Raw genomic sequence first — 19,423 nt, 5'->3', positions numbered from 1 at the left:
TCAAAGTTCACAATTTTTGATTTTGAAAACTTCTGACTCCATAATTGAGAACTTTTAATTTGAAAGTTTTGGATTTTTGGATCCAAAATTGAAAAACTTTTTATTCCAAAATTGAGATTTTTTTCACTTGAAAATAAAAAATTACTCTAAAATTGAGAAGTTTTGTTTTCAAAAATTTTGATTTTTCGATTCTCGTGACTAAAATTAAAAAATTGCAAATTTTGAATCCAAAGTTCACAAAATCTACTCAAGTATCGCGAGCAAGACTTTTCAAGTAGGTATTTTTTTAGTGTGCGTAGCACACTATTAGTTTCGGTCTGAAAGTGGAAAAATTCTTTGGAACGAATGTTCTCTAAGATGGATGGACCGATTTTTTTGAAATTTTTGTAGGTAGGTGTGGTTTAATGTGAGGCATGGAACGCCGTAATTATAATTGCAATTACTCAATTAGCTTCTTGAGTAATTGCAATTAATTACGAAAATTTGTACCAAAAAAAGAATAAAAAGGGGAAAAGGGCCATATCAAAAGGAACGCCGACAAAAGCAAAGCCGACCTCAGTTAAATTTCGAAATTTATGTAACGCCACAGGGGTTCTAAAATCTTTTCTATTGTTCAATTTTCGAATTTATTTTTCAAAATTGAACAAAGGAAAAGATTTTATCAAAAGTGAAGCCGACCCCCTGTGGTGTTATATTTATCAAAAGGGAAGCCGACATCCATTTTAAAATGTAACACTGCAGGTGTCCTAAAATATGCTTATCTACAGTGTTATCTTTCCCTTTGTTCAATTTAAAACATTTCTCTATTGTTCAATTTTGAGAAAGGTTTTTAGAACACCTGCAGGTGTTTCATTTACACACATTCAGTACCTAGACACCGCAAGCAGGTGGTTACCCTTTCGGAACTGAAAGCAGGTGGTTACCCTTTCGGAATCAAAACCCACCAGTCATTTGTGATTTTGCTGTGCTCCCAAGAGGTTCTCTCAGTACCGTAGTGCTTTTGGAGTCGCATATGCTTTCAACTCAGGAGCTTTCAGAATAGCATAGTGTACTTATTCGGAATCGCTTTGTGCTTTTTATTTCAAAATGACGTGTTTTTTTTCAAATTCGCGTTCTTTTTTTTCAAATTCGCGATGTGCTTTTTTTCAAATTTGCGTTCTTTTTTTTCAAATTCGCGTTGTGATTTTTTTCAAATTCGCGTTGTTTTTTTTCAAAATCGCTTGTGGTTTTTTTTTCAAATTTGCGTTATGCTTTTTTTTTCAAATACGCGTTGTGCTTTTTTTTTCCAAATTCGCGATGTGCTTTTTCTTCAAATTCGCGTTGTGCTTTTTTTTCTAAATCGCGTTGTGCTTTTTTCAAAATCGCTTGTGGTTTTTTTTCAAATTTGCGTTGTGCTTTTTTTTTCAAATTTGCGTGGTGCTTTTTTTCAAATTCATGTTGTGCTTTTTGTTCAAAATCACATTGTGCTTTTTTTCAAATTCGCGTTGTGCTTTTTTTCAAAATCGCTTGTGGATTTTTTTTCAAATTTGCGTTATGCTTTTTTTTCAAATACGCGTTGTGCTTTTTTTCCCAAATTCGCGATGTGCTTTTTTTTCAAATTCGCGTTGTGCTTTTTTTTCTAAATCGCGTTGTGCTTTTTTCAAAATCGCTTGTGGTTTTTTTTCAAATTTGCATTGTGCTTTTTTTTTCAAATTTGCATTGTGCTTTTTTTTTCAAATTCGCGTTCTTTTTTTTCAAAATCGCGTTATGATTTTTTTTCTAAATCGCGTGGTGCTTTTTTTCAAATTCATGTTGTGCTTTTTGTTCAAAATCGCATTGTGCTTTTTTCAAATTCGCGTTGTGCTTTTTTTTCTAAATCGCATTGTGATTTTTTTCAAATTCGTGTTGTGATTTTTTTCAAATTTGCATTGTGTTTTTTTTCAAAATCGCTTGTGGTTTTTTTTCAAATTTGTGTTGTGCTTTTTTTTTCAAATTCGCGTTGTGCTTTTTTTTTCAAATTCGCGATGTGCTTTTTTTTCCAATTCGCGTTGTGCTTTTTTTTGAAACCGAGTTATGCTTTTTTTCAAATTTGCGTTTCTAAATCGCGTTATGATTTTTTTCAAATTTGCGTTCTGCTTTTTTTCAAAATCACTTGTGGTTTTTTTTCAAATTTGCGTTGTGCTTTTTTTTTCAAATTCGCGTTGTGCTTTTTTTCAAATTCGCGATGTGCTTTTTTTTCAAATTTGCGTTGTGCTTTTTTTTGGTAACCGAGTTGTGTTTTTTTTTCAAATTCGCGTTGTGATTTTTTTCAAATTCGCGTTGTGCTTTTTTTCAAAATCACTTGTTTTTTTTTCAAATTTGCGTTGTGCTTTTTTTTGGTAACCGAGTTGTGCTTTTTTTCAAATTCGCGTTGTGATTTTTTCAAATTCGCGTTGTGCTTTTTTTCAAAATCGCTTGTGGTTTTTTTTCAAATTTGCGTTGTGGTTTTTTTTTCAAAATAGCTTGTGGTTTTTTTTTTCAATTTCCGTTGAGCTTTTTTTTTCAAATTCGCGTTGTGCTTTTTTTTCAAATTCGCGATGTGCTTTTTTTCAAATTTGCGTTGTGCTTTTTTTCATATTTGCGTTGTGCTTTTTTTCAAATTCGCGATGTGCTTTTTTTTTGAAACTCAGTTGTTCTTTTTTTTCAAAGTCTCCTTGTGCTTTTTTATGCTTTTTTTCCGAAATCGTGTTGTGCTTTTTTTTTTACTGAAATCGCGTCATGCTTTTTTTTCTAAATCGCGTTGTGCTTTATTTTGCTTTTTTACTGAAATGGCGTTGTGCTTTTTTCCCCAAAATCGCGTTGTGCTTTATTTTGTTTTTTTTCGAAATCGCATTTTGCTTTTTTTCTTGAAATCATGTTGTGCTTTTTTTTTCGAAATCGCGTTGTGCTTTTTTTCCGAAATCGCGTTGTCCTTTTTTTGACTTTTTTCCGAAATTGCGTTGTGCTATTTTTGACTTTTTTCCGAAATCGCGTTGTGCTATTTTTGACTTTTTTTCTGAAATCGCGTTGTGCTTTTTTTTCTGTAGTCACGTTGTGCTTTTTTTTCGAAATCTTGTTGTGCTTTATTTTGCTTTTTTTGAAATCGCGTTGTGCTTTTTTTTGAAGTCGCGTTGTGCTTTTCTCCGAAATCGCGTTGTGCTTTTTTTCAAATTCACATTGTGCTTTTTTTTCCAAATTTGCGTTCTTTTTTTTTTTTTGAAATCGCGTTTTAATTTCGAATTTGCGCTGTGCTTTTTTTCAAATTCGCGATGTGCTTTTTTTTCCAAAATCATGTTGTGCTTATTTTTTCGAAATTACGTTTTTTCAAAATTGTTTGTTTTTTTTTTTTAAAATTGCGCTGTGTGTCCTTTTTTAAAAAATCTTATTGTGCTTCTTTTTTCAAAATCGTGTTGTGCTTTGTTTGGAAGTTGTGTTTTTTTAAAAATTGCATTGTGCTTTTAAAATCAAAATTGTGTTCTGCTTTTGAAATCCCAATTGCGTTTTTTCAAAACCGCGTTGTGCTTTGTTTTTCAAATTCGCGTTGTGCTTTCAAAATCAAAATTGCGTTGTTCTTTTCGAAATTGGGTTTTACTTTTGTAACAAAATAAGCGAAGCACACTGTTGCAGCTGCGCTTAGCGCAGCTGTCTAGTTTTTGTTCAATATTCTTCAGGATCAAGTCCATTTATTCACTTTTATGTTACAACTACACAGTAATGTAATTTGAATTGCCGCGCATCTCATTTCAGGAGTCGTCTAGTGCTCTTTCAATGTCTGCAAAGTTAATCACAGCCAAATTATTTATTATGTAGGTAGTAGGTACTCATACTTTTGAAATTTCTGTTGTAGACCACAAAGTTGAACAAAATAAATAAAAATTTTACAAAATTTATTAAATTAGTTACACATTTTAAAACATGGAATGAAAAACTGCGTTTAAAAAATACCATTATTTTGATCGATTGTACATAAAAATATGTATCAACTGAGTGAAAATTATCAGAAATAAATAAGTCGAACAAGCCACTAATTCTATGATTTCTATGAAAAAAAGAGGCGTATGCTGAGCAGTAGGCACATCTTCAAAATAACGTGTGACTATACGCGATTACCATGATACGATTTCGTAACAATCGTATGATGAAGGGGGGCCTGATTAACGCGATGTAGCATTGACTTGTCGACAATTTTTTTTAAGTACATAGATGAGTAGGTACACTATATAATAAGTAGGCGGTTTTATAGGTAAATATCATATTATACTGTATACTGTGCGATAATAATAACACGAAAATTATGGCAAAAAAGGAGGAAGAAGGAAGTACACGTGAATGATGAGACGTTTTATATCGTGTACTTCCATACGATGAAAGGACATCGTTTTGTTGCGTGGACACAATTACCTATTGATGGAAAACTCATAATATACAAAAGGTGGGAATTTTTGGCGGCCTTTTTACGTAGCCCATACCATATGCAATCGTCCACGAGTAGGTAATAGGAGATATGTTATCTCGAAAAATTTTGTATACTAAAAGGAACACTATGTTGTAAAAAAACAAAAAACACAAAAAAATTATGGCAGACGTATCGAGAACATTATTCGATTTGATTATTTCTTCTTCTTTTTATTCAGGTAAAACGACGATGTGCTGTTATGGCCGTAGAGAGGTTCGACTGGTCGTTTAACTCGTAATATTCGTAGATTGAAATCTTGTCCGTTGACTGTTTTCTTGAAGAATTTCTGGAACTTGGTTGTGATCATCCAAATATTACCATTGTCTCGTTCGCTGACTCGAATATCCAATGGGAACTGCAGTAATTCGGGATCGTAAGCTAGGACTCTGTGAATGAAAACGTGAGGTTTTAGCATCACTTATTACCATAATGAGAGAATCTTTTGAATTGAAGCTCTTCGAATTGAACGAAACCAAGATTTAATGAAAATGTTTGAAAATTGCCCTCAAAATAGTTTTTTTTTACTCGTAACGAAAAACTCGATTTTAGCTTCAAAAAAAGTACATGACGGAAAAATCGATTAATTGAATTCCAAAAATCGATTGATCGAATTCCGAAAATCGATATTAATTTGCGATTTTCGACCATAATAAGTATGTCCGAACATGTTCAAAATGAAGAACATGATCATAGCCCCAGAAATTGATTTTGTGAAAAACAGATATCGATTAATCGATTTCAAGAATCGATTCATTTTCGATTTTTCAATTTTAAATGATCGAAAATAGGGCGAAATAAGAAATCGATTTTAGTCTTGAAAATGGGTATGCGGATCAACATGTTAACAATTGATCAAAAATCGATTTATCGAACCCAAAAAAATCGATTAATCGCATTTCAAAAATCGATTCATTTGCGATTTTTTGACCATAATTAGTTCAAACATGCTCAAAATGAAGAACATAATTTTAGCTTCAAAATGGATTTGGTTGAGAAAATACATATATCGATTAATCGATTCCAAAAATTGATTTATCATCAATTTATCGATTTTTCAATGTTATATGATCAAAAATGGTGTCAAATATGAAATCAATTTTAGTTGTAGAAATTTACTTACGGTTTAACAATCAATGCTGATTAAAAATCGATTTATCGAACCCGAAAAATCGATTAATCGAATTCTAAGAATCGACTCATTCGTCATTTTTGATCTTTACATGTTCAAAATGAAGAACATAATTTTTAGCTTCAAAAAATAAATCTTATAAAGAAAACATATCGATTACCTAATCGATTCCAAAAGTCGATTTATATTCGATTTTATATGATCGAAAACAGTGTGAAATAAGGAAACAATTTTGGATTTGAAAATCGACTTACGTATTTATTTACCTATCAATCCTAATTAAAAATCGATTAATCGAATTCTAAGAATCGATTCATTCGTCATTTCCGATCTTTACATGTTCAAAATGAAGAACATAATTTTTAGCTTCAAAAAATAAATCTTATAAAGAAAACATATCGATTACCTAATCGATTCCAAAAGTCGATTTATATTCGGTTTTATATGATCGAAAACAGTGTGAAATAAGGAAACAATTTTAGATTTGAAAATCGACTTACGTATTTATTTACCTATCAATCCTAATTAAAAATCGATTTATGGAACCCGAAAAATCGATTAATCGAATTCTAAGAATCGATTCATTCGTCATTTCCGATCTTTACATGTTCAAAATGAAGAACATAATTTTTAGCTTCAAAAATCAAAAAATCAATCTTATAAAGAAAACATATCGATTACCTAATCGATTCCAAAAGTCGATTTATAGTCGATTTTATATGATCGAAAATAGTGTGAAATAAGGAAACAATTTTAGATTTGAAAATCGACTTACGTATTTACCTATCAAATATCAATCCTCATTAAAAATCGATTTATCAAACCCAAAAAAATTGACCAATCGAATTCCAGAAATCGATTCATTTGCGAGTTTTCACCACAATTAGTTCAAACATGCTCAAAATGAAGAACATAATTTTAGCTTGAAAAATCGATTTTGTAGAAAATATACTTATCGATTCCAAAAATCGATTTATTTTCGATTTTTTGATTTTATGTGATCGAAAAAAGTGTGTAATAAGAAATCAATTTTAGTTTTGAAAATTGACTTACAAATCGACAATCAATGCTGATTAAAAATCGATTTATCGAACCTCAAAAATCGATTAATTTGTGATTTTCGATACAATGTGATCGATAATAATGAACGATCAATTCTTTACACTTTTGGATCAATAATCGACTGTGATTTAAGTAGGTCAAATTGAATCCTCTTAATCGATTCATTTGTAGTGAAACTTGATTTTAGCGTCAAAAATCGATTTTCGGATCAACAATCGAATGATCGAATTCTAGAAGTATTGTTGATTAATTTATGAATTTCGATCCCAATACTTATGATTGAACATGTGTGAAATTAAAAATAAACTTGAGCCCCTAAAATATAGACCTGGTTCGAAAATCACTCATGGCCGAAAATCGATTAATCAAACCTCGAATGTCGATTTTTTTGCGATATTCGACTGACTCATCTTCGAAATTAGAACTCAATTTTATTCTCAAAAATAGACCGCTTCTGGATCAAAAATCGATCATGGTCAAAAATCGAATGATCGAATTCCATTCATCGATTCATTTGCGATTGTCAATCTTTGATTTTCGAAAATTCGCCAAAAGTCGTTTATCAGGTGATTTATTTCTGCATGCTGTTTTGATTCAACTTTGTCTGGTTCGAAAATTCGTCTTAGGTTTTTGGAGGATTGGGAATCATAAAATCTGATTGACACCAGAAAAAGGTGAATATGGTTGACCCCCCCCTCCCCCTCCAGAGAACGCTTAGTTTTGTCCCTGTTTGGCACTTGAAATTTTGATCTCAGGGGTTTCAAGATATGCTCTTTCGATCTAGCTTGGTTTCGATCAAATTGAAGTGTGTGACTTGAACAGGCCACCTTTGCAAGAAAAAGGTACCTATTTCTGGAGATGAGACTTACCCATGATCTTGTGATCCTGGAATCCACGTAGCTAAGGCAGTTTCTGTAATAGGACTAAATATTAAAGCTCCATCTCTGGGTTCGACTGCCAAAGGTGCAGCTTGCGACGATTTATGGCCAACTAATGAGACTGGTAGTTCGCCATCGTCTCCGGGATTCGGACCTGCTTTCAGAACTGACGTAGGCACTGTGAATATCCTATTCGATGCGAATGCTTGGAAATACAGTTGTTTGTGGGGCAGTATTGGGGCTGATAAGGCTAATCCGATGATTCCGTCCATGAGGGTGAACGATTCCCCGGCGACCTGTGAAAGAAATTCGGATTTTTAGTTTGAAAATTCTCCATCAACAATTTTTTTTGAAAATTTATTCGCCATTTTTAATTCGTCGCTTACCCTGTAAGTACCATAATCTGGATCTGGGAACATGAAAGGACTAGATATTCTCCAGGCACTATCTTTTCTCGAATCGTACACTATCAAAGCTGGATTCGTACTATCTGACATGTAAACGAACACATTATCACAATCAGGTACCCCGAATTCTCCTCTGGTGTTATCGTCGATCACTAAATTCGTCAGTAGTGAGTTTCTTCTCAGGATTTCAGGTGGAAAAGTGACGATTCTTATCTAGAAAACATTGCAAATAAATGAATGAAAACCCTGGAATTTCGTATGAAAATATGAATGGAGATGTTTTTGAATTAAAAAAAATTGTTGTTTTTATTCTTGAAAAAAATTTTTTTTACATAATTTTAATTTGAATGCGAAAAAAAAGAGAAAGTTCGTATACAATAAAATCCGTTTAACTATTTGTTTGCATACTTGCGCGCATTACCAGTTGATCGGTCCTTGAATCGAATATCAAAAGCTTTGGCGGACAAACGACCGTAAATGTAGCCAAACTATCCATTACTCCGGAATCCAAAACCCATAATCTGTCACATTTGTCCAATCTGATTCGAAATACCGATATTATATTTGTACAGTTTTCTTTTGTCGACGATACGGTGTTGGTGGTCGCTGCTCTGTGCCAATCCCAGCTCGGATATGCCTTTGGAGACGTAAAAAAAAGATTCACTCATCAAAATACATAAAATCCATAAAAATTTGCTTAAATATTTTGTAGTCTTGTGAAAATATGTAGGTATACCTGTAATGCTGGAGATGTCTCGCCAGTGTTTTCAAAACTGTTTCTTGGGATCCATGAAATGGTAGCTGGGTTACCAGGCCAAAGACGAGGGGTGGCCAAAAATACCCTATCCCAGCCTACTTCGAGTCCGGTAAATACAGCGTTTTCTGGCACGTAATTACGTAATAATGGGTAACTAAATGGTGCGTTGTATTTTAAAAACGTCCATTGGTTCATTATCTCCAGCTGAGCTGATACACCGCATAGCAGCCAGCATATGCATAGTGATAGTTTTATCCACGGCTTCATCTATAAATCACATAAAATCATACCTATTATTAGTGTAATTGTTTCATTCGAGCAATTGAGCATTATTTAGCTAACATTTGTAAGATAACTTTCTATGAATCAAAATACGAGTAGGTGAGCATTTATTTCATTTTCATCAATTCTAAGAATGTCTGAGGATTTATTTCTGCGAAAGCACCTCGAAGTTGGTGTTCAGGTTCGGCTTGACCTTGGAATCGAGAGTGATGACCTTGACCCAGAATACTTCTACGGCCAAGTTTTTAAGATAAGTCAAAATAAAGAATCAATTGATAGAAAATCAAAAGTTGTATTTGTAGGCATATCAATTATCCAAAAATTAGCATCTAACATAAGAGCAATTTGGAGGGAAAAAATCAATTTCCAAATTGACCAGATCTGATCAAAAACTAAAGTTCAAAAACCCGTAATAATTGAAAAAATTGATTCATTTGTGATTTTTGATCTCACATGATCTCACATGGTGTGAAATAAGAAATCAATATTATTTTAGTCTTGAAATAGACCTTCTGATCAAAAAGTGGACATGATTGAAAATCGATTAATCTAACTTCAAAAATAGACCCATTTACGATTTTTGATCCCAGTTAATCACTCATGATCGAATCGAAAATCCCAATTTTGGCCTCAAAAATGGATTTCCGAACGAAAAGTTGATTGATCGATTTCCAAAAATCGATTCATTTGCGATTTTCGACCATAATTTTTTTAAACATGTTCATAATGAAGAACGCAATTTGAGTAGGTATCTAAAATTGAGTTTGTAAAGAATCGATTAATCGGATTGAAGAATCGAATAATCGAATTCCGAAAATCGATTTATTTGCGATTTTTGACCATAATTTTTTGAACATGTTCAAAATGAAGAACGCAATTTTAGCCTCTAAAATTAATGAGTTTGTAAAGAATTGATTAGGTAATTGAATTGAAGAATCGATTAATCGAATTCCAAAAATCGATTCCTTTGCGATTTTTGACCATAATTTTTTGAACATGTCGAAAAAGGAGAACGCAATTTTAGCGTCTAATATATTTGAGTTTTAAAAATTTTTTAAAGAATTGATTAATCGAATTGAAGAATCGATTAATCGAATTCCAAAAATCAATTCATTTGCGATTTTCGATCATAATTTTTTTAAGCATGTTCCAAATGAAGAACACAATTTTAGCCTCTAAAATTGAGTTTGTAAATAATCGATTAATCAAATTGAAGAATCGATTAATCGAATTAATGAATCGATCAATCGAATTCCAAAAGTCGATTCATTTGCGATTTCCGACCATAATTTTTTAAAACATGTTCCAAATGAAGAACACAATTTCAGCAGCTCTAAAACTGAGTTTGTAAAGATAAAGAATTGAGTAATCGAATTGAAGAATCGATTAATCGACTTCCAAAAACTCGATTTATTTGCGATTTCCGACTATAATTTTTTGAAACATGTTCAAAATGAAGTACGAAATTATTGCCTCCAAAATTGAGTTTTCAAAGAATCGATGAATCGAATTAAAGAATCGATTAATCGAATTCCAAAAATCAATTAATTTGCGATTTTCGATCATAATTTTTTTAAGCATGTTCCAAATGAAGAACACAATTTTAGCATCTAAAATTGAGTTTGTAAAGAATCGATTAATCGAATTCCGAAAATCGATTCTTTTGCGATTTTTGACCATTTAAACATGTTCAAAATGAAGAACGCAATTTTAGATTCTAAAATTAATGAGTTTGTGTTTGTAAAGAATTGATTAATTGATTTGAAGAATCGATTAATCGAATTCCAAAAATCGATTCCTTTGCGATTTTCGACCATAATTTTTTTAAACATGTTCAAAATGAATAATGCAATTTTAGCTTCCAAAATTGAGTTAGTGAAGAATTGAAGAATCGAATTAATGAATCGATTAATCGAATTCCAAAAGTCGATTCATTTGCAATTTTCGACCATAATTTTTTTTAACTCGATGCAATTTTAGCCTCCGAAATTGAGTTTGTAAAGATGAAGAATTGAATAATCGAATTGAAGAATCGATTAATCGAATTCCAAAAAATCGATTTATTTGCGATTTCCGACCATAAGTTTTTGAAACTTGTTCAAAATGAAGTACGAAATTATTGCCTCCAAAATTGAGTTTCTGAAGAATCGATGAATCGAATTGAGGAATCGATTAATCGAATTCCATCAACATTTATATTACAAGAAAAGAAGTTTACTCAATTGTGGACAATCATCGAATGAATGTTTATTATCGTAAGATCGTAAGATATGCGCGTCAACAACTTCAACTATCAACATAGCCAACTATTTCTCTAATACTACATTTATATTACAAGAAAAGAAGTTTACTCAATTGTGGACAATCATCCTGAGACTTAAAATCTCCTGTTGCATAACCTCCGAATTACCAGCAGTACCAGCGGCCGCCGTTGCGGCATCGCCTGTTCTCGTTCGAGCCATTTTTATTTTAAATAAATGTCTTTAAAAATTCTCTGCTACCACATCAACATTTATATTACAAGAAAAGAAGTTTACTCAATTGTGGACAATCATCCTGAGACTTAAAATCTCCTGTTGCATAACCTCCGAATTACCAGCAGTACCAGCGGCCGCCGTTGCGGCATCGCCTGTTCTCGTTCGAGCCATTTTTATTTTAAATAAATGTCTTTAAAAATTCTCTGCTACCACATCAACATTTATATTACAAGAAAAGAAGTTTACTCAATTGTGGACAATCATCGAATGAATGTTTATTATCGTAAGATCGTAAGATATGCGCGTCAACAACTTCAACTATCAACATAGCCAACTATTTCTCTAATAAATTCCAAAAAATCGATTTATTTGCGATTTCCGACCATAAGTTTTTGAAACTTGTTCAGATTGAAGTACGAAATTATTGCCTCCAAAATTGAGTTACTGAAGAATCGATTAATCGAATTGAAGAATCGATTAATCGAATTGAAGAATCGATTAATCGAATTGAAGAATCGATTAATCGAATTGAAGAATCGATTAATCGAATTGAAGAATCGATTAATCGAATTTCAAAAATCGATTCCTTTGGGATTTTTGACCATATATTTTTGAACATGTTCAAAATGAAAAACGAAAATTTAGCCTCTAAAATTGAGTTTGATTAATCGAATTGAAGAATCGATCAATCAAATTCCAAGCATCGATTCATTTTCGATTTTTTTGATTTTACAAGATCGAAAATGGCGTGAAATAAGAATTAAATTGCAGCATTAAAAACGGGCTAACAGAGTAACAAATTTTTAAAAATGAATTGAGCTCTAAAAATTTAATAAGTATTGTCACTCGATTCTTTTTCTTGTCCAAAATTTTTTGTGCAGATTCAAATTCATAAAATCGTTACTGCCGAAAGAAAATATTTTTAAATGAATAAACAATTTTCAATTTTTTCAGCCAATTTTGAACCTGAAAAAAAATGAATCTTTTCTTGATTTTGAACGTTTTAAGGTTCAAAATTACCATGTTCAAAGTTCAAACATTTGTAAATTGAATAAATATTCATCCTTAACAAACAGATCGTCCAATATTGAAATCCAATTAGTAATTACTCTAGTTTCAGGATATTGGGGGGGGGGGGGGGGGTAAATCTCGATAGTCGTTTTCAACGCTTTAAAAGTCAACGATCCGGAGCTCCATTCACACAATTCATCTAAACTATGCGACGTATCTAATCACACATAACTCATAAGCTGTACACGGGGCAAAGAGAGGCAAAAGACGAAATGAGTCAGGGCGACATCGACAGCGACACCGGGTATATTAAAAAGCACACCAACAATAAAAATATTAATAAACGAATAATGAAAAAAATAACGCGAGATGGAAAGTCGTACCTAACAAAACAAGTCTGAGGTACTCGTCGTGTAATCAAAGCACAGCCAGTTTTAGTTTCTGAGTAAGCTCTCCGTGAGCCGGACGGACGTCGCGTACGTCGCTCTAAAAAGCAGACATGGTCATCGCAGGAAAAAGATAATTCAACCAATTAAAACGTAAGATTGCCAGAATCAAATAGCAGCACGGGGAGGGCAGGGGTGAGAAAAAAATTACTGCGACGACGAAGAAGGATTTTTTTATTTTTTGGTGAATGGAATGGTACGTTATGTTAAATCTTTTGTATCCGAGTATGCCTTAATCAAGGTTAAATTGTATTTTTACGTAATAAATATTTCCGCTTTTTGACCAACCGTTAATGTTTTGTAATGTCTTCGGCGTTCTCATTCTGCGATTAGCTAGGTATTAAGTGTTAAACTCTATTTAAAATTGTGTAGGTAGCCTATAAAATTGAATTTAATGCCTCATTAGTCCGCGATACACCGTCTTGTCGCGTGCATATTTTCTCTCAGCATTCCGAACGATGCGATCTTTTTAAAATATGTGAGAGGATTCGATGAGTAGTGAGTGATCCTCGAATAAATGCGGATGTATTTGTGTTAGGTAGTGATTGGATTTAAGTGGAAGGGAAGCGAAGTGGGGAGTAAGTGTTGGAACTGTTGGAAGAAGTGATACGTAATATTATGTGATCTTTTAGTCGAGAGCTGAGCTGGAGCTCGAGTGATGCGATGATGATGATGAATATTTTTTATGGTTTTGTATACTGTCTTCTTATTTAAAAAAAAATCAAAATTCTTTATTTTTTTCAAACTAGGTTTTCTTCTTAATTAAAAAAAAAAAATGTTGTTTGATAAGACAACGTCTAGAAAATGAAATTCGTCGTTTTTTTTCTTTTTTCAAAAATGGCAGTGTGCTTTCATGATATGAAAATGAATAAGAATATAGTGTTATTATTAGCTATTGATATATTTGCGAGAAAAAATTAAGAAAATCTGGGTCATAGTTTTCTTGGATTATCCGCTTATCTTCCCTTCTTTTTTTCATTTTGTCGCCAGACATTCTGTATTTCGACGATGAAGAAAAATATTAATCGTATTATATCTACTCGTACAGACTCGAATATAGTGTTGTAATCACATCGAGCTAAAGAAAGGCTTCAATTAGTGATAAAAGCAATATTGTTTCGATAGATACATACGTGTTTTGAGCTTGCAAAGATGAGAATGATTTGAAAAGCAACTTGTTTCGCGAGGGTAAGGCTGTAAAAATTAAATTTTTTTATGGGTTTTTGTTTTTCGTTTTCATTTTTGAGTTTTCTGGTTTCAAGTTTTTATTTTTAGTTTTCTTTTTCGAGATTTTTTATTATCAGTTTTCGCTTTTATTTTTAGGTTTCTTGATTTACAAGTTTTTTTGTTACATTTTTGTCTTTATATTTCGAGGTTCTAATTTTGTTTCTGAGTTCTCGTTTCAAAATTTTTTGGTTTTCGTTAATTCTTTTCATTTCAAGTTTTTTTTTCATTATTTTGTTTTGAAGGGGAGAGGGGTGATTTTTGTTTTATTTTTAGGATTTTTCATGTTTTTAGGTTTTTTGTTTTCGTTTCAAGCGTTTTTGTGATCTTCAGTTTTTCGTTTTTGTATTGATTTTTCAGCTTTCGTTTACATATCAGTATTATTTTATGATTGTCAATTTAAAATTTTTTGAATTTTAGTGTGAGTTTTTGGTTCAATTGTTTTGTTCCAGTTTTTATTTTTCATTTTTGGTTTCTGTTTTGAGGTTTCTTCGTTTTTTGTTCACATTTTCATTTTTAGGTTTCATTGATTTTCTGTTTTTTGGTTTTAATTACTTACTTTGTTTCAAAGTTTTTTGCTTGTACAAATAAGTCTTTGCTCTTTTTTTTTGTTTTTAAAATTTTTTCGAGTTTACAATTTTCATTTCGTTTACTTAAAGGTGTTTTGGTTTTCAATTTCGTTTTAAAATTTTTTAGTTTTCAGGCTTCGTTTCTGTTTTTTTTTCAATTTTCGTTTTTAATTTTATATTTTTTGTTTTTTTTTAAATATATTTCTTTTATCAAAGTTTTTTTGCTTGTAAGATTTTGTTTTTGTTTTTTTGGTTTAATTTTAATTTTTGGGTTTTTATTTTCAATTTTTTTCCAAATTTCATTTAGTTTAAAGGTTTTTTGGTTTTCAATATTCTTGTTTTCAAGTTTTTTAGTTTTCAGTCATTCGTTCTGTTTTTTTTTTTGAATTCTAGTTTTTTTTGAGGGGGGGAGTTCATTTTTATGACCGTTTTAAGGGTTTTAATTTCGTTTTTAGGTTTTTTGGTTTCAATTATTGTTTTAATTTTGAGTTTTTTTTTCAATTTTCATTTTCACGTTTCTTTAATTTTTTAATTTTTTATTTTGGTCTTTTTTTGTTTTATTTTTCTGTTTTATTTTTTTCGGATTTCACAACCCTATCTCATGATTGTAATTTTCTTGTTGGAAAATTTGAAAAAAATGTATTAAGAATCAGAAAAACTTGGCTTGGGATGAAGAATGAAATCGTGTTTGGTTTTTGGGCTTACTTCATGTTTTGAGCTGTTTGAAATTTTCGACATTTTCCATTGAATTAGATGAAGTTTCAAAGATTTTTTTTCATTTTTCTGTCTCTGAATTTTCTCATATTTTTGAAATGTTGACAACTCGAGCCTGAACGAAATCAGATTTCAGAGATTGGGGAGAAGGGTATTTAAGATAAGATTCAAAATCGATAATTCAAAATTTGAAAAACTTTAAACTGATGTTTTGAGATAAAAGCTCGACCACTCTGCATCATGAGAGCGAAAGTTGCAACCAAAATTTAAAAATTTGACAAAAAGAGTGAATAATATAAATATTTTTTCATTTTAATTTCCTTCTCGATAAATTATTTTTCAATTTATAGAATCTGAATCACCTTGGAAAAAAAGACCAACTTTTGATCAAAATTCAAAAAAGTGTCAATTTGAAGGCTCTAAGTGAAAATATTGGTTCATTTTCTCAACTTGACCTCTCTTATCCACCCCTTCCCCTCGAACAAAGCCTGTAATCTGATCAAAATACCATTTGAACCAAGGACGCAAACGTTTAAAAAAACTGTCATTCTGGAACTAAATTCCAAGAGATTCTCTTTACGTATCAATTATTCGATCAATTTTCTCAACATAATTTGACCCATTTTTCAAAAATTCAGTGACTTTGTACTCAAAAAGGCATCTCTGAACGACTTCAGAGCATAATACATACATCAGGTTTTGACCAAAATTCGAAAAAAAAGTCCTTAATGACCTTCAAGCTTTTCTAATTTTGGAAAAAAAATCAAAAATTATAAAAGCATGGTGTGATTGGTGTGGTATATCAATTTCTAGTAATGCAACGGTCGCTGAATTCGAATATCTAATCATTTTTTCGATCTAACCCTTCTGTACCCCTCTTCTTCCCCCATCAGTGTTTCTCAATCATGGACCAAAATACGAAAAAAAAATTGATAATGATGTGTGACATGTGACATTACGTTTATTGTGTTTTTATAGGTACTATTCTTGAATTTCTACTTTTCAAAAAAAAAATTTACCCTTTATTGTGACCCTCAAACAGCCCCAATTTCGAAAAATATTTGAAAATTTTGAAAATATGGTGTGACATATCAATTCCTGCAAATGAGAGGTCGCTGAATTCGAATATTCGTTTAGTTTTTCAACCTGGCCCTTCTGAACCCCTCTTCCCACTTCATCAATGCTCCTCAGACTTGAAAAATTGAAAATGGGTCATTCCACGTCAATTGGACCATGAAGTGGTAGGAGGGTTCGGCGATTTTTTTGAAATTTTTCCTGTGGAAATACCTTCTGAAGGGATGACCAATGGCGCAAATCGCAGCCCTCTAGCCCATTTTTAAAGGCAGCCAGAGGGTGTCAACGTTTTCAGTGAACCTAAAATATCATCCATTTCAGCAGTGGATTACTCGATAGTCACGATACCTACCAAAATGGAACATTTTCCCATAGTTAGTGGGTTTGAAAGGCTTTTTGGTGATATCATAAAAATCAGTGTTGCCACTTTTTTTCGTACAAAAAATTAGCTCAAAAAATTTCAAAACGTAGTTTTCACATCGTTCCGACTCTCAAAAATTCTGAAAAAAATATATTATGGACAACTTTTCATGCTGAACAACATATTGAAAAATTGGGATGGTAACGTTGCAAAGTTGGTTTAAAAAAATTGAAAGGTTGCGAAAAAATGCGATTTTTTGAATTAAAACATGAAAAAAAGTTTTGTTTTAAAGTTGACTAATTTGACCCCTATTTTCACGTATCCGTTGAAAAAGTTGAAAAAATCCCTTCTCTCGGTGAAATTAACTCATCACAAAAAAATCAAAATTCGAAAAAATTCAAAAAATAAACAAATTTTTATTTTTTTGCTGTGAGTGTGATTTTTACAAACTTTTTCATGAAATACGTCAGCAAGAGGTCAAAATAAGACAACTGAATAAATTTAAACTTTTTTTCATGTTTGAAATTGAAAATTGAATTTTTTCGAATTTTGATTTTTTTTTGTGAGAAGTTCATTTCATCGAGTGAAAGGGTTTTTTCAGTTTTTTCAACGGATACGTAAAAATAGGGGCCAAATGGGTCAACTTCACTAATCACAACTTTTTTTCATGTTTTAAATCAAAAAATCGCATTTTTTCGCAAACTTTCAATTTTTTTAAAACCAACTTTGCAACATGTTACCATTCCAATTTTTCAATATGTTATTCAGCATGAAAAGTTGTCTATAATATATTTTTTTCAGAATTTTTGAGAGTAGGAACGATGTGAAAACTACGTTTTGAAATTTTTTGAGCTAATTTTTTGTACGAAAAAAAGTGGCAACACTGATTTTTATGATATCACTAAAAAGCCTTTCAAACTCCCCAACTATGGGAAAATGTTCCATTTTGGTAGGTATCGCGGTTATCGAGTAATCCACTGCTGAAATGGATGATATTTTAGGTTCACTGAAAACTTTGACACCCTCTGGCTGCCTTTAAAAATGGGCTAGAGGGCTGCGATTTGCGCCATTGGTCATCCCTTCGGAAGGTCTTTCCGCAGGAAAAATTTCAAAAAAATCGCCGAACCCCCCTACCACTTCTTGGTCCAATTGACGTGGAATGACCCAAATTATGTTTTTCAAACTTCAGTTTTTGCTTTCTTAGAAAAAAATAATTTTATCGAAATGAATTTTCTAGAAATTATATTTTCAAATAATTTTCTTTGAATGATTATTTGGCATTTTTTATAGTTTGATGAATTTTTTCAAAAACTAAAAGACGATTTTTACAATTTTTTGTCAATTTTCTCGACTATTCATTGATTTTTTTTCCAATAACTCTACAAATTTTCCAATTATTTTGCTGTATTCATAAAGCACCTACCTAAAAGTATACATTAAATAAGCACCACTTTTGCGAGAAAAAAAAACTAAATAAAATACTTCATCTACAACACTAATCGTACGTACCGTGTAATTATTCGCTGGAAAAATTCCTCCAATTTTGGCACACGACACAAAAAATATTCAAAAAAAAAATCAACTCAAAGGCACACGCGAAATGCACATGGGCACGACGAACTTGCAGTCGTAACAAAAAGCACACACTTTTTTATCGGATTTTAAATTAAATCACACACACATTGACCGGCGGCTTCAAGTCACTTCTCACGTGCCGCGAATACGAATATCACGTTAATACGAAAAATATAATTCGCGAAAAATGAAAAAAAAATTATTCAGCGTGGGTGGCTGAAACGAACGTGATTAAATTTTTGAGCAAATCGGCGTACTCGGACGCCTAAATAGGTAGTTGTAAAATTGAAAAGGAAAAGGAAAAAGAAAAATTGCACGTGTTATTATCGGCGTGATTTTGTACGAGTTGGACAGGTAGGTATACGACGAGTACCTATAAAGGTGGATATTCTCGTACGAATATGTAATAATAATATAAAGTAAAACAGCCGACACGACGATATTACACTATCGCGGTATCTGAGAAAGTTACGTTAGCCTTGTTTATAAGAGTACTCGCGTACTCGTATACTCGTACTCGTAGTCGTACCGCACACGACACAATATTATACTCTCACGTAAGTTTTGTACGTAAGTAAATAAATTCAAGTTACCGCAGCGCCACTACGACACATATCGCAGTATACTTAACTCTTTTTACTCGTACATAAACTATACGCGTGTACGCTATATTTGTGCATTTGTTAGCAGCTCTGTGCTCTGTGCCTTAGTAGCCTTATACCGCATCTTTCCCTTTCTTTTTTCCCTCCATGTCCATGGTCTTGAAAGTGTGTGACTGTGTCTGTGTGAGATGATTTTTTTTTTCAACAAATACAAATACGAGCACCCGTTTCTCAGATTTAACTCTTTTTTTTTTTATTTACTTTGCTTTGATTTACGTATGCTAAACGATAGGTAGGTATCTACCTGTTCCTGGTTACTCAACAATTAAACACATGCTATGTCGTAGTATATAGCATCGTCGCGTCTCACATTGCTCAGCCAGGCCAGGCAACCGAAAAAAA

At 32.0% G+C, this 19,423-nt stretch overlaps 1 protein-coding gene across 1 annotated transcript; it reads right to left on the bottom strand.

Annotated features, from left to right (window-relative positions):
* Positions 1-3,867: 3,867 nt before the first annotated feature.
* Positions 3,868-19,087, bottom strand: LOC135838229 (protein yellow-like). Its single transcript, XM_065353857.1, has 6 exons — positions 18,354-19,087; positions 8,666-8,953; positions 8,351-8,566; positions 7,909-8,142; positions 7,514-7,818; positions 3,868-4,839 (listed from the first exon to the last, which is right to left on the bottom strand). Exons 2-6 carry the CDS (start codon positions 8,951-8,953, stop codon positions 4,608-4,610), a joined length of 1,275 nt encoding a protein of 424 aa, XP_065209929.1. The 5' UTR covers positions 18,354-19,087; the 3' UTR covers positions 3,868-4,607.
* Between the last annotated feature and the right edge of the window lie 336 nt (positions 19,088-19,423).

The sequence above is a fragment of the Planococcus citri genome, chromosome 1 (genome assembly GCF_950023065.1).
Source record: "Planococcus citri chromosome 1, ihPlaCitr1.1, whole genome shotgun sequence".
NCBI classification, from domain to species: Eukaryota; Metazoa; Arthropoda; class Insecta; order Hemiptera; family Pseudococcidae; genus Planococcus; species Planococcus citri.
Note: the sequence above shows the minus strand (reverse complement) of the source record. Positions and strands in the feature narration are given on the sequence as shown.

What these genes read in the sequence shown, in the direction of transcription:
- LOC135838229 (XM_065353857.1), bottom strand. Translation starts at nt 8,953, where the DNA reads ATGAAGCCGTGGATAAAACTATCACTATGCATATGCTGGCTGCTATGC. An exon ending in ATTCAAGGACCGATCAACTG is followed by an intron (nt 8,143 to 8,350) that starts GTAATGCGCGCA and finishes AATGTTTTCTAG; the next exon opens with ATAAGAATCGTCACTTTTCC. An exon ending in CCAGGATCACAAGATCATGG is followed by an intron (nt 4,840 to 7,513) that starts GTAAGTCTCATC and finishes TTTCATTCACAG; the next exon opens with AGTCCTAGCTTACGATCCCG.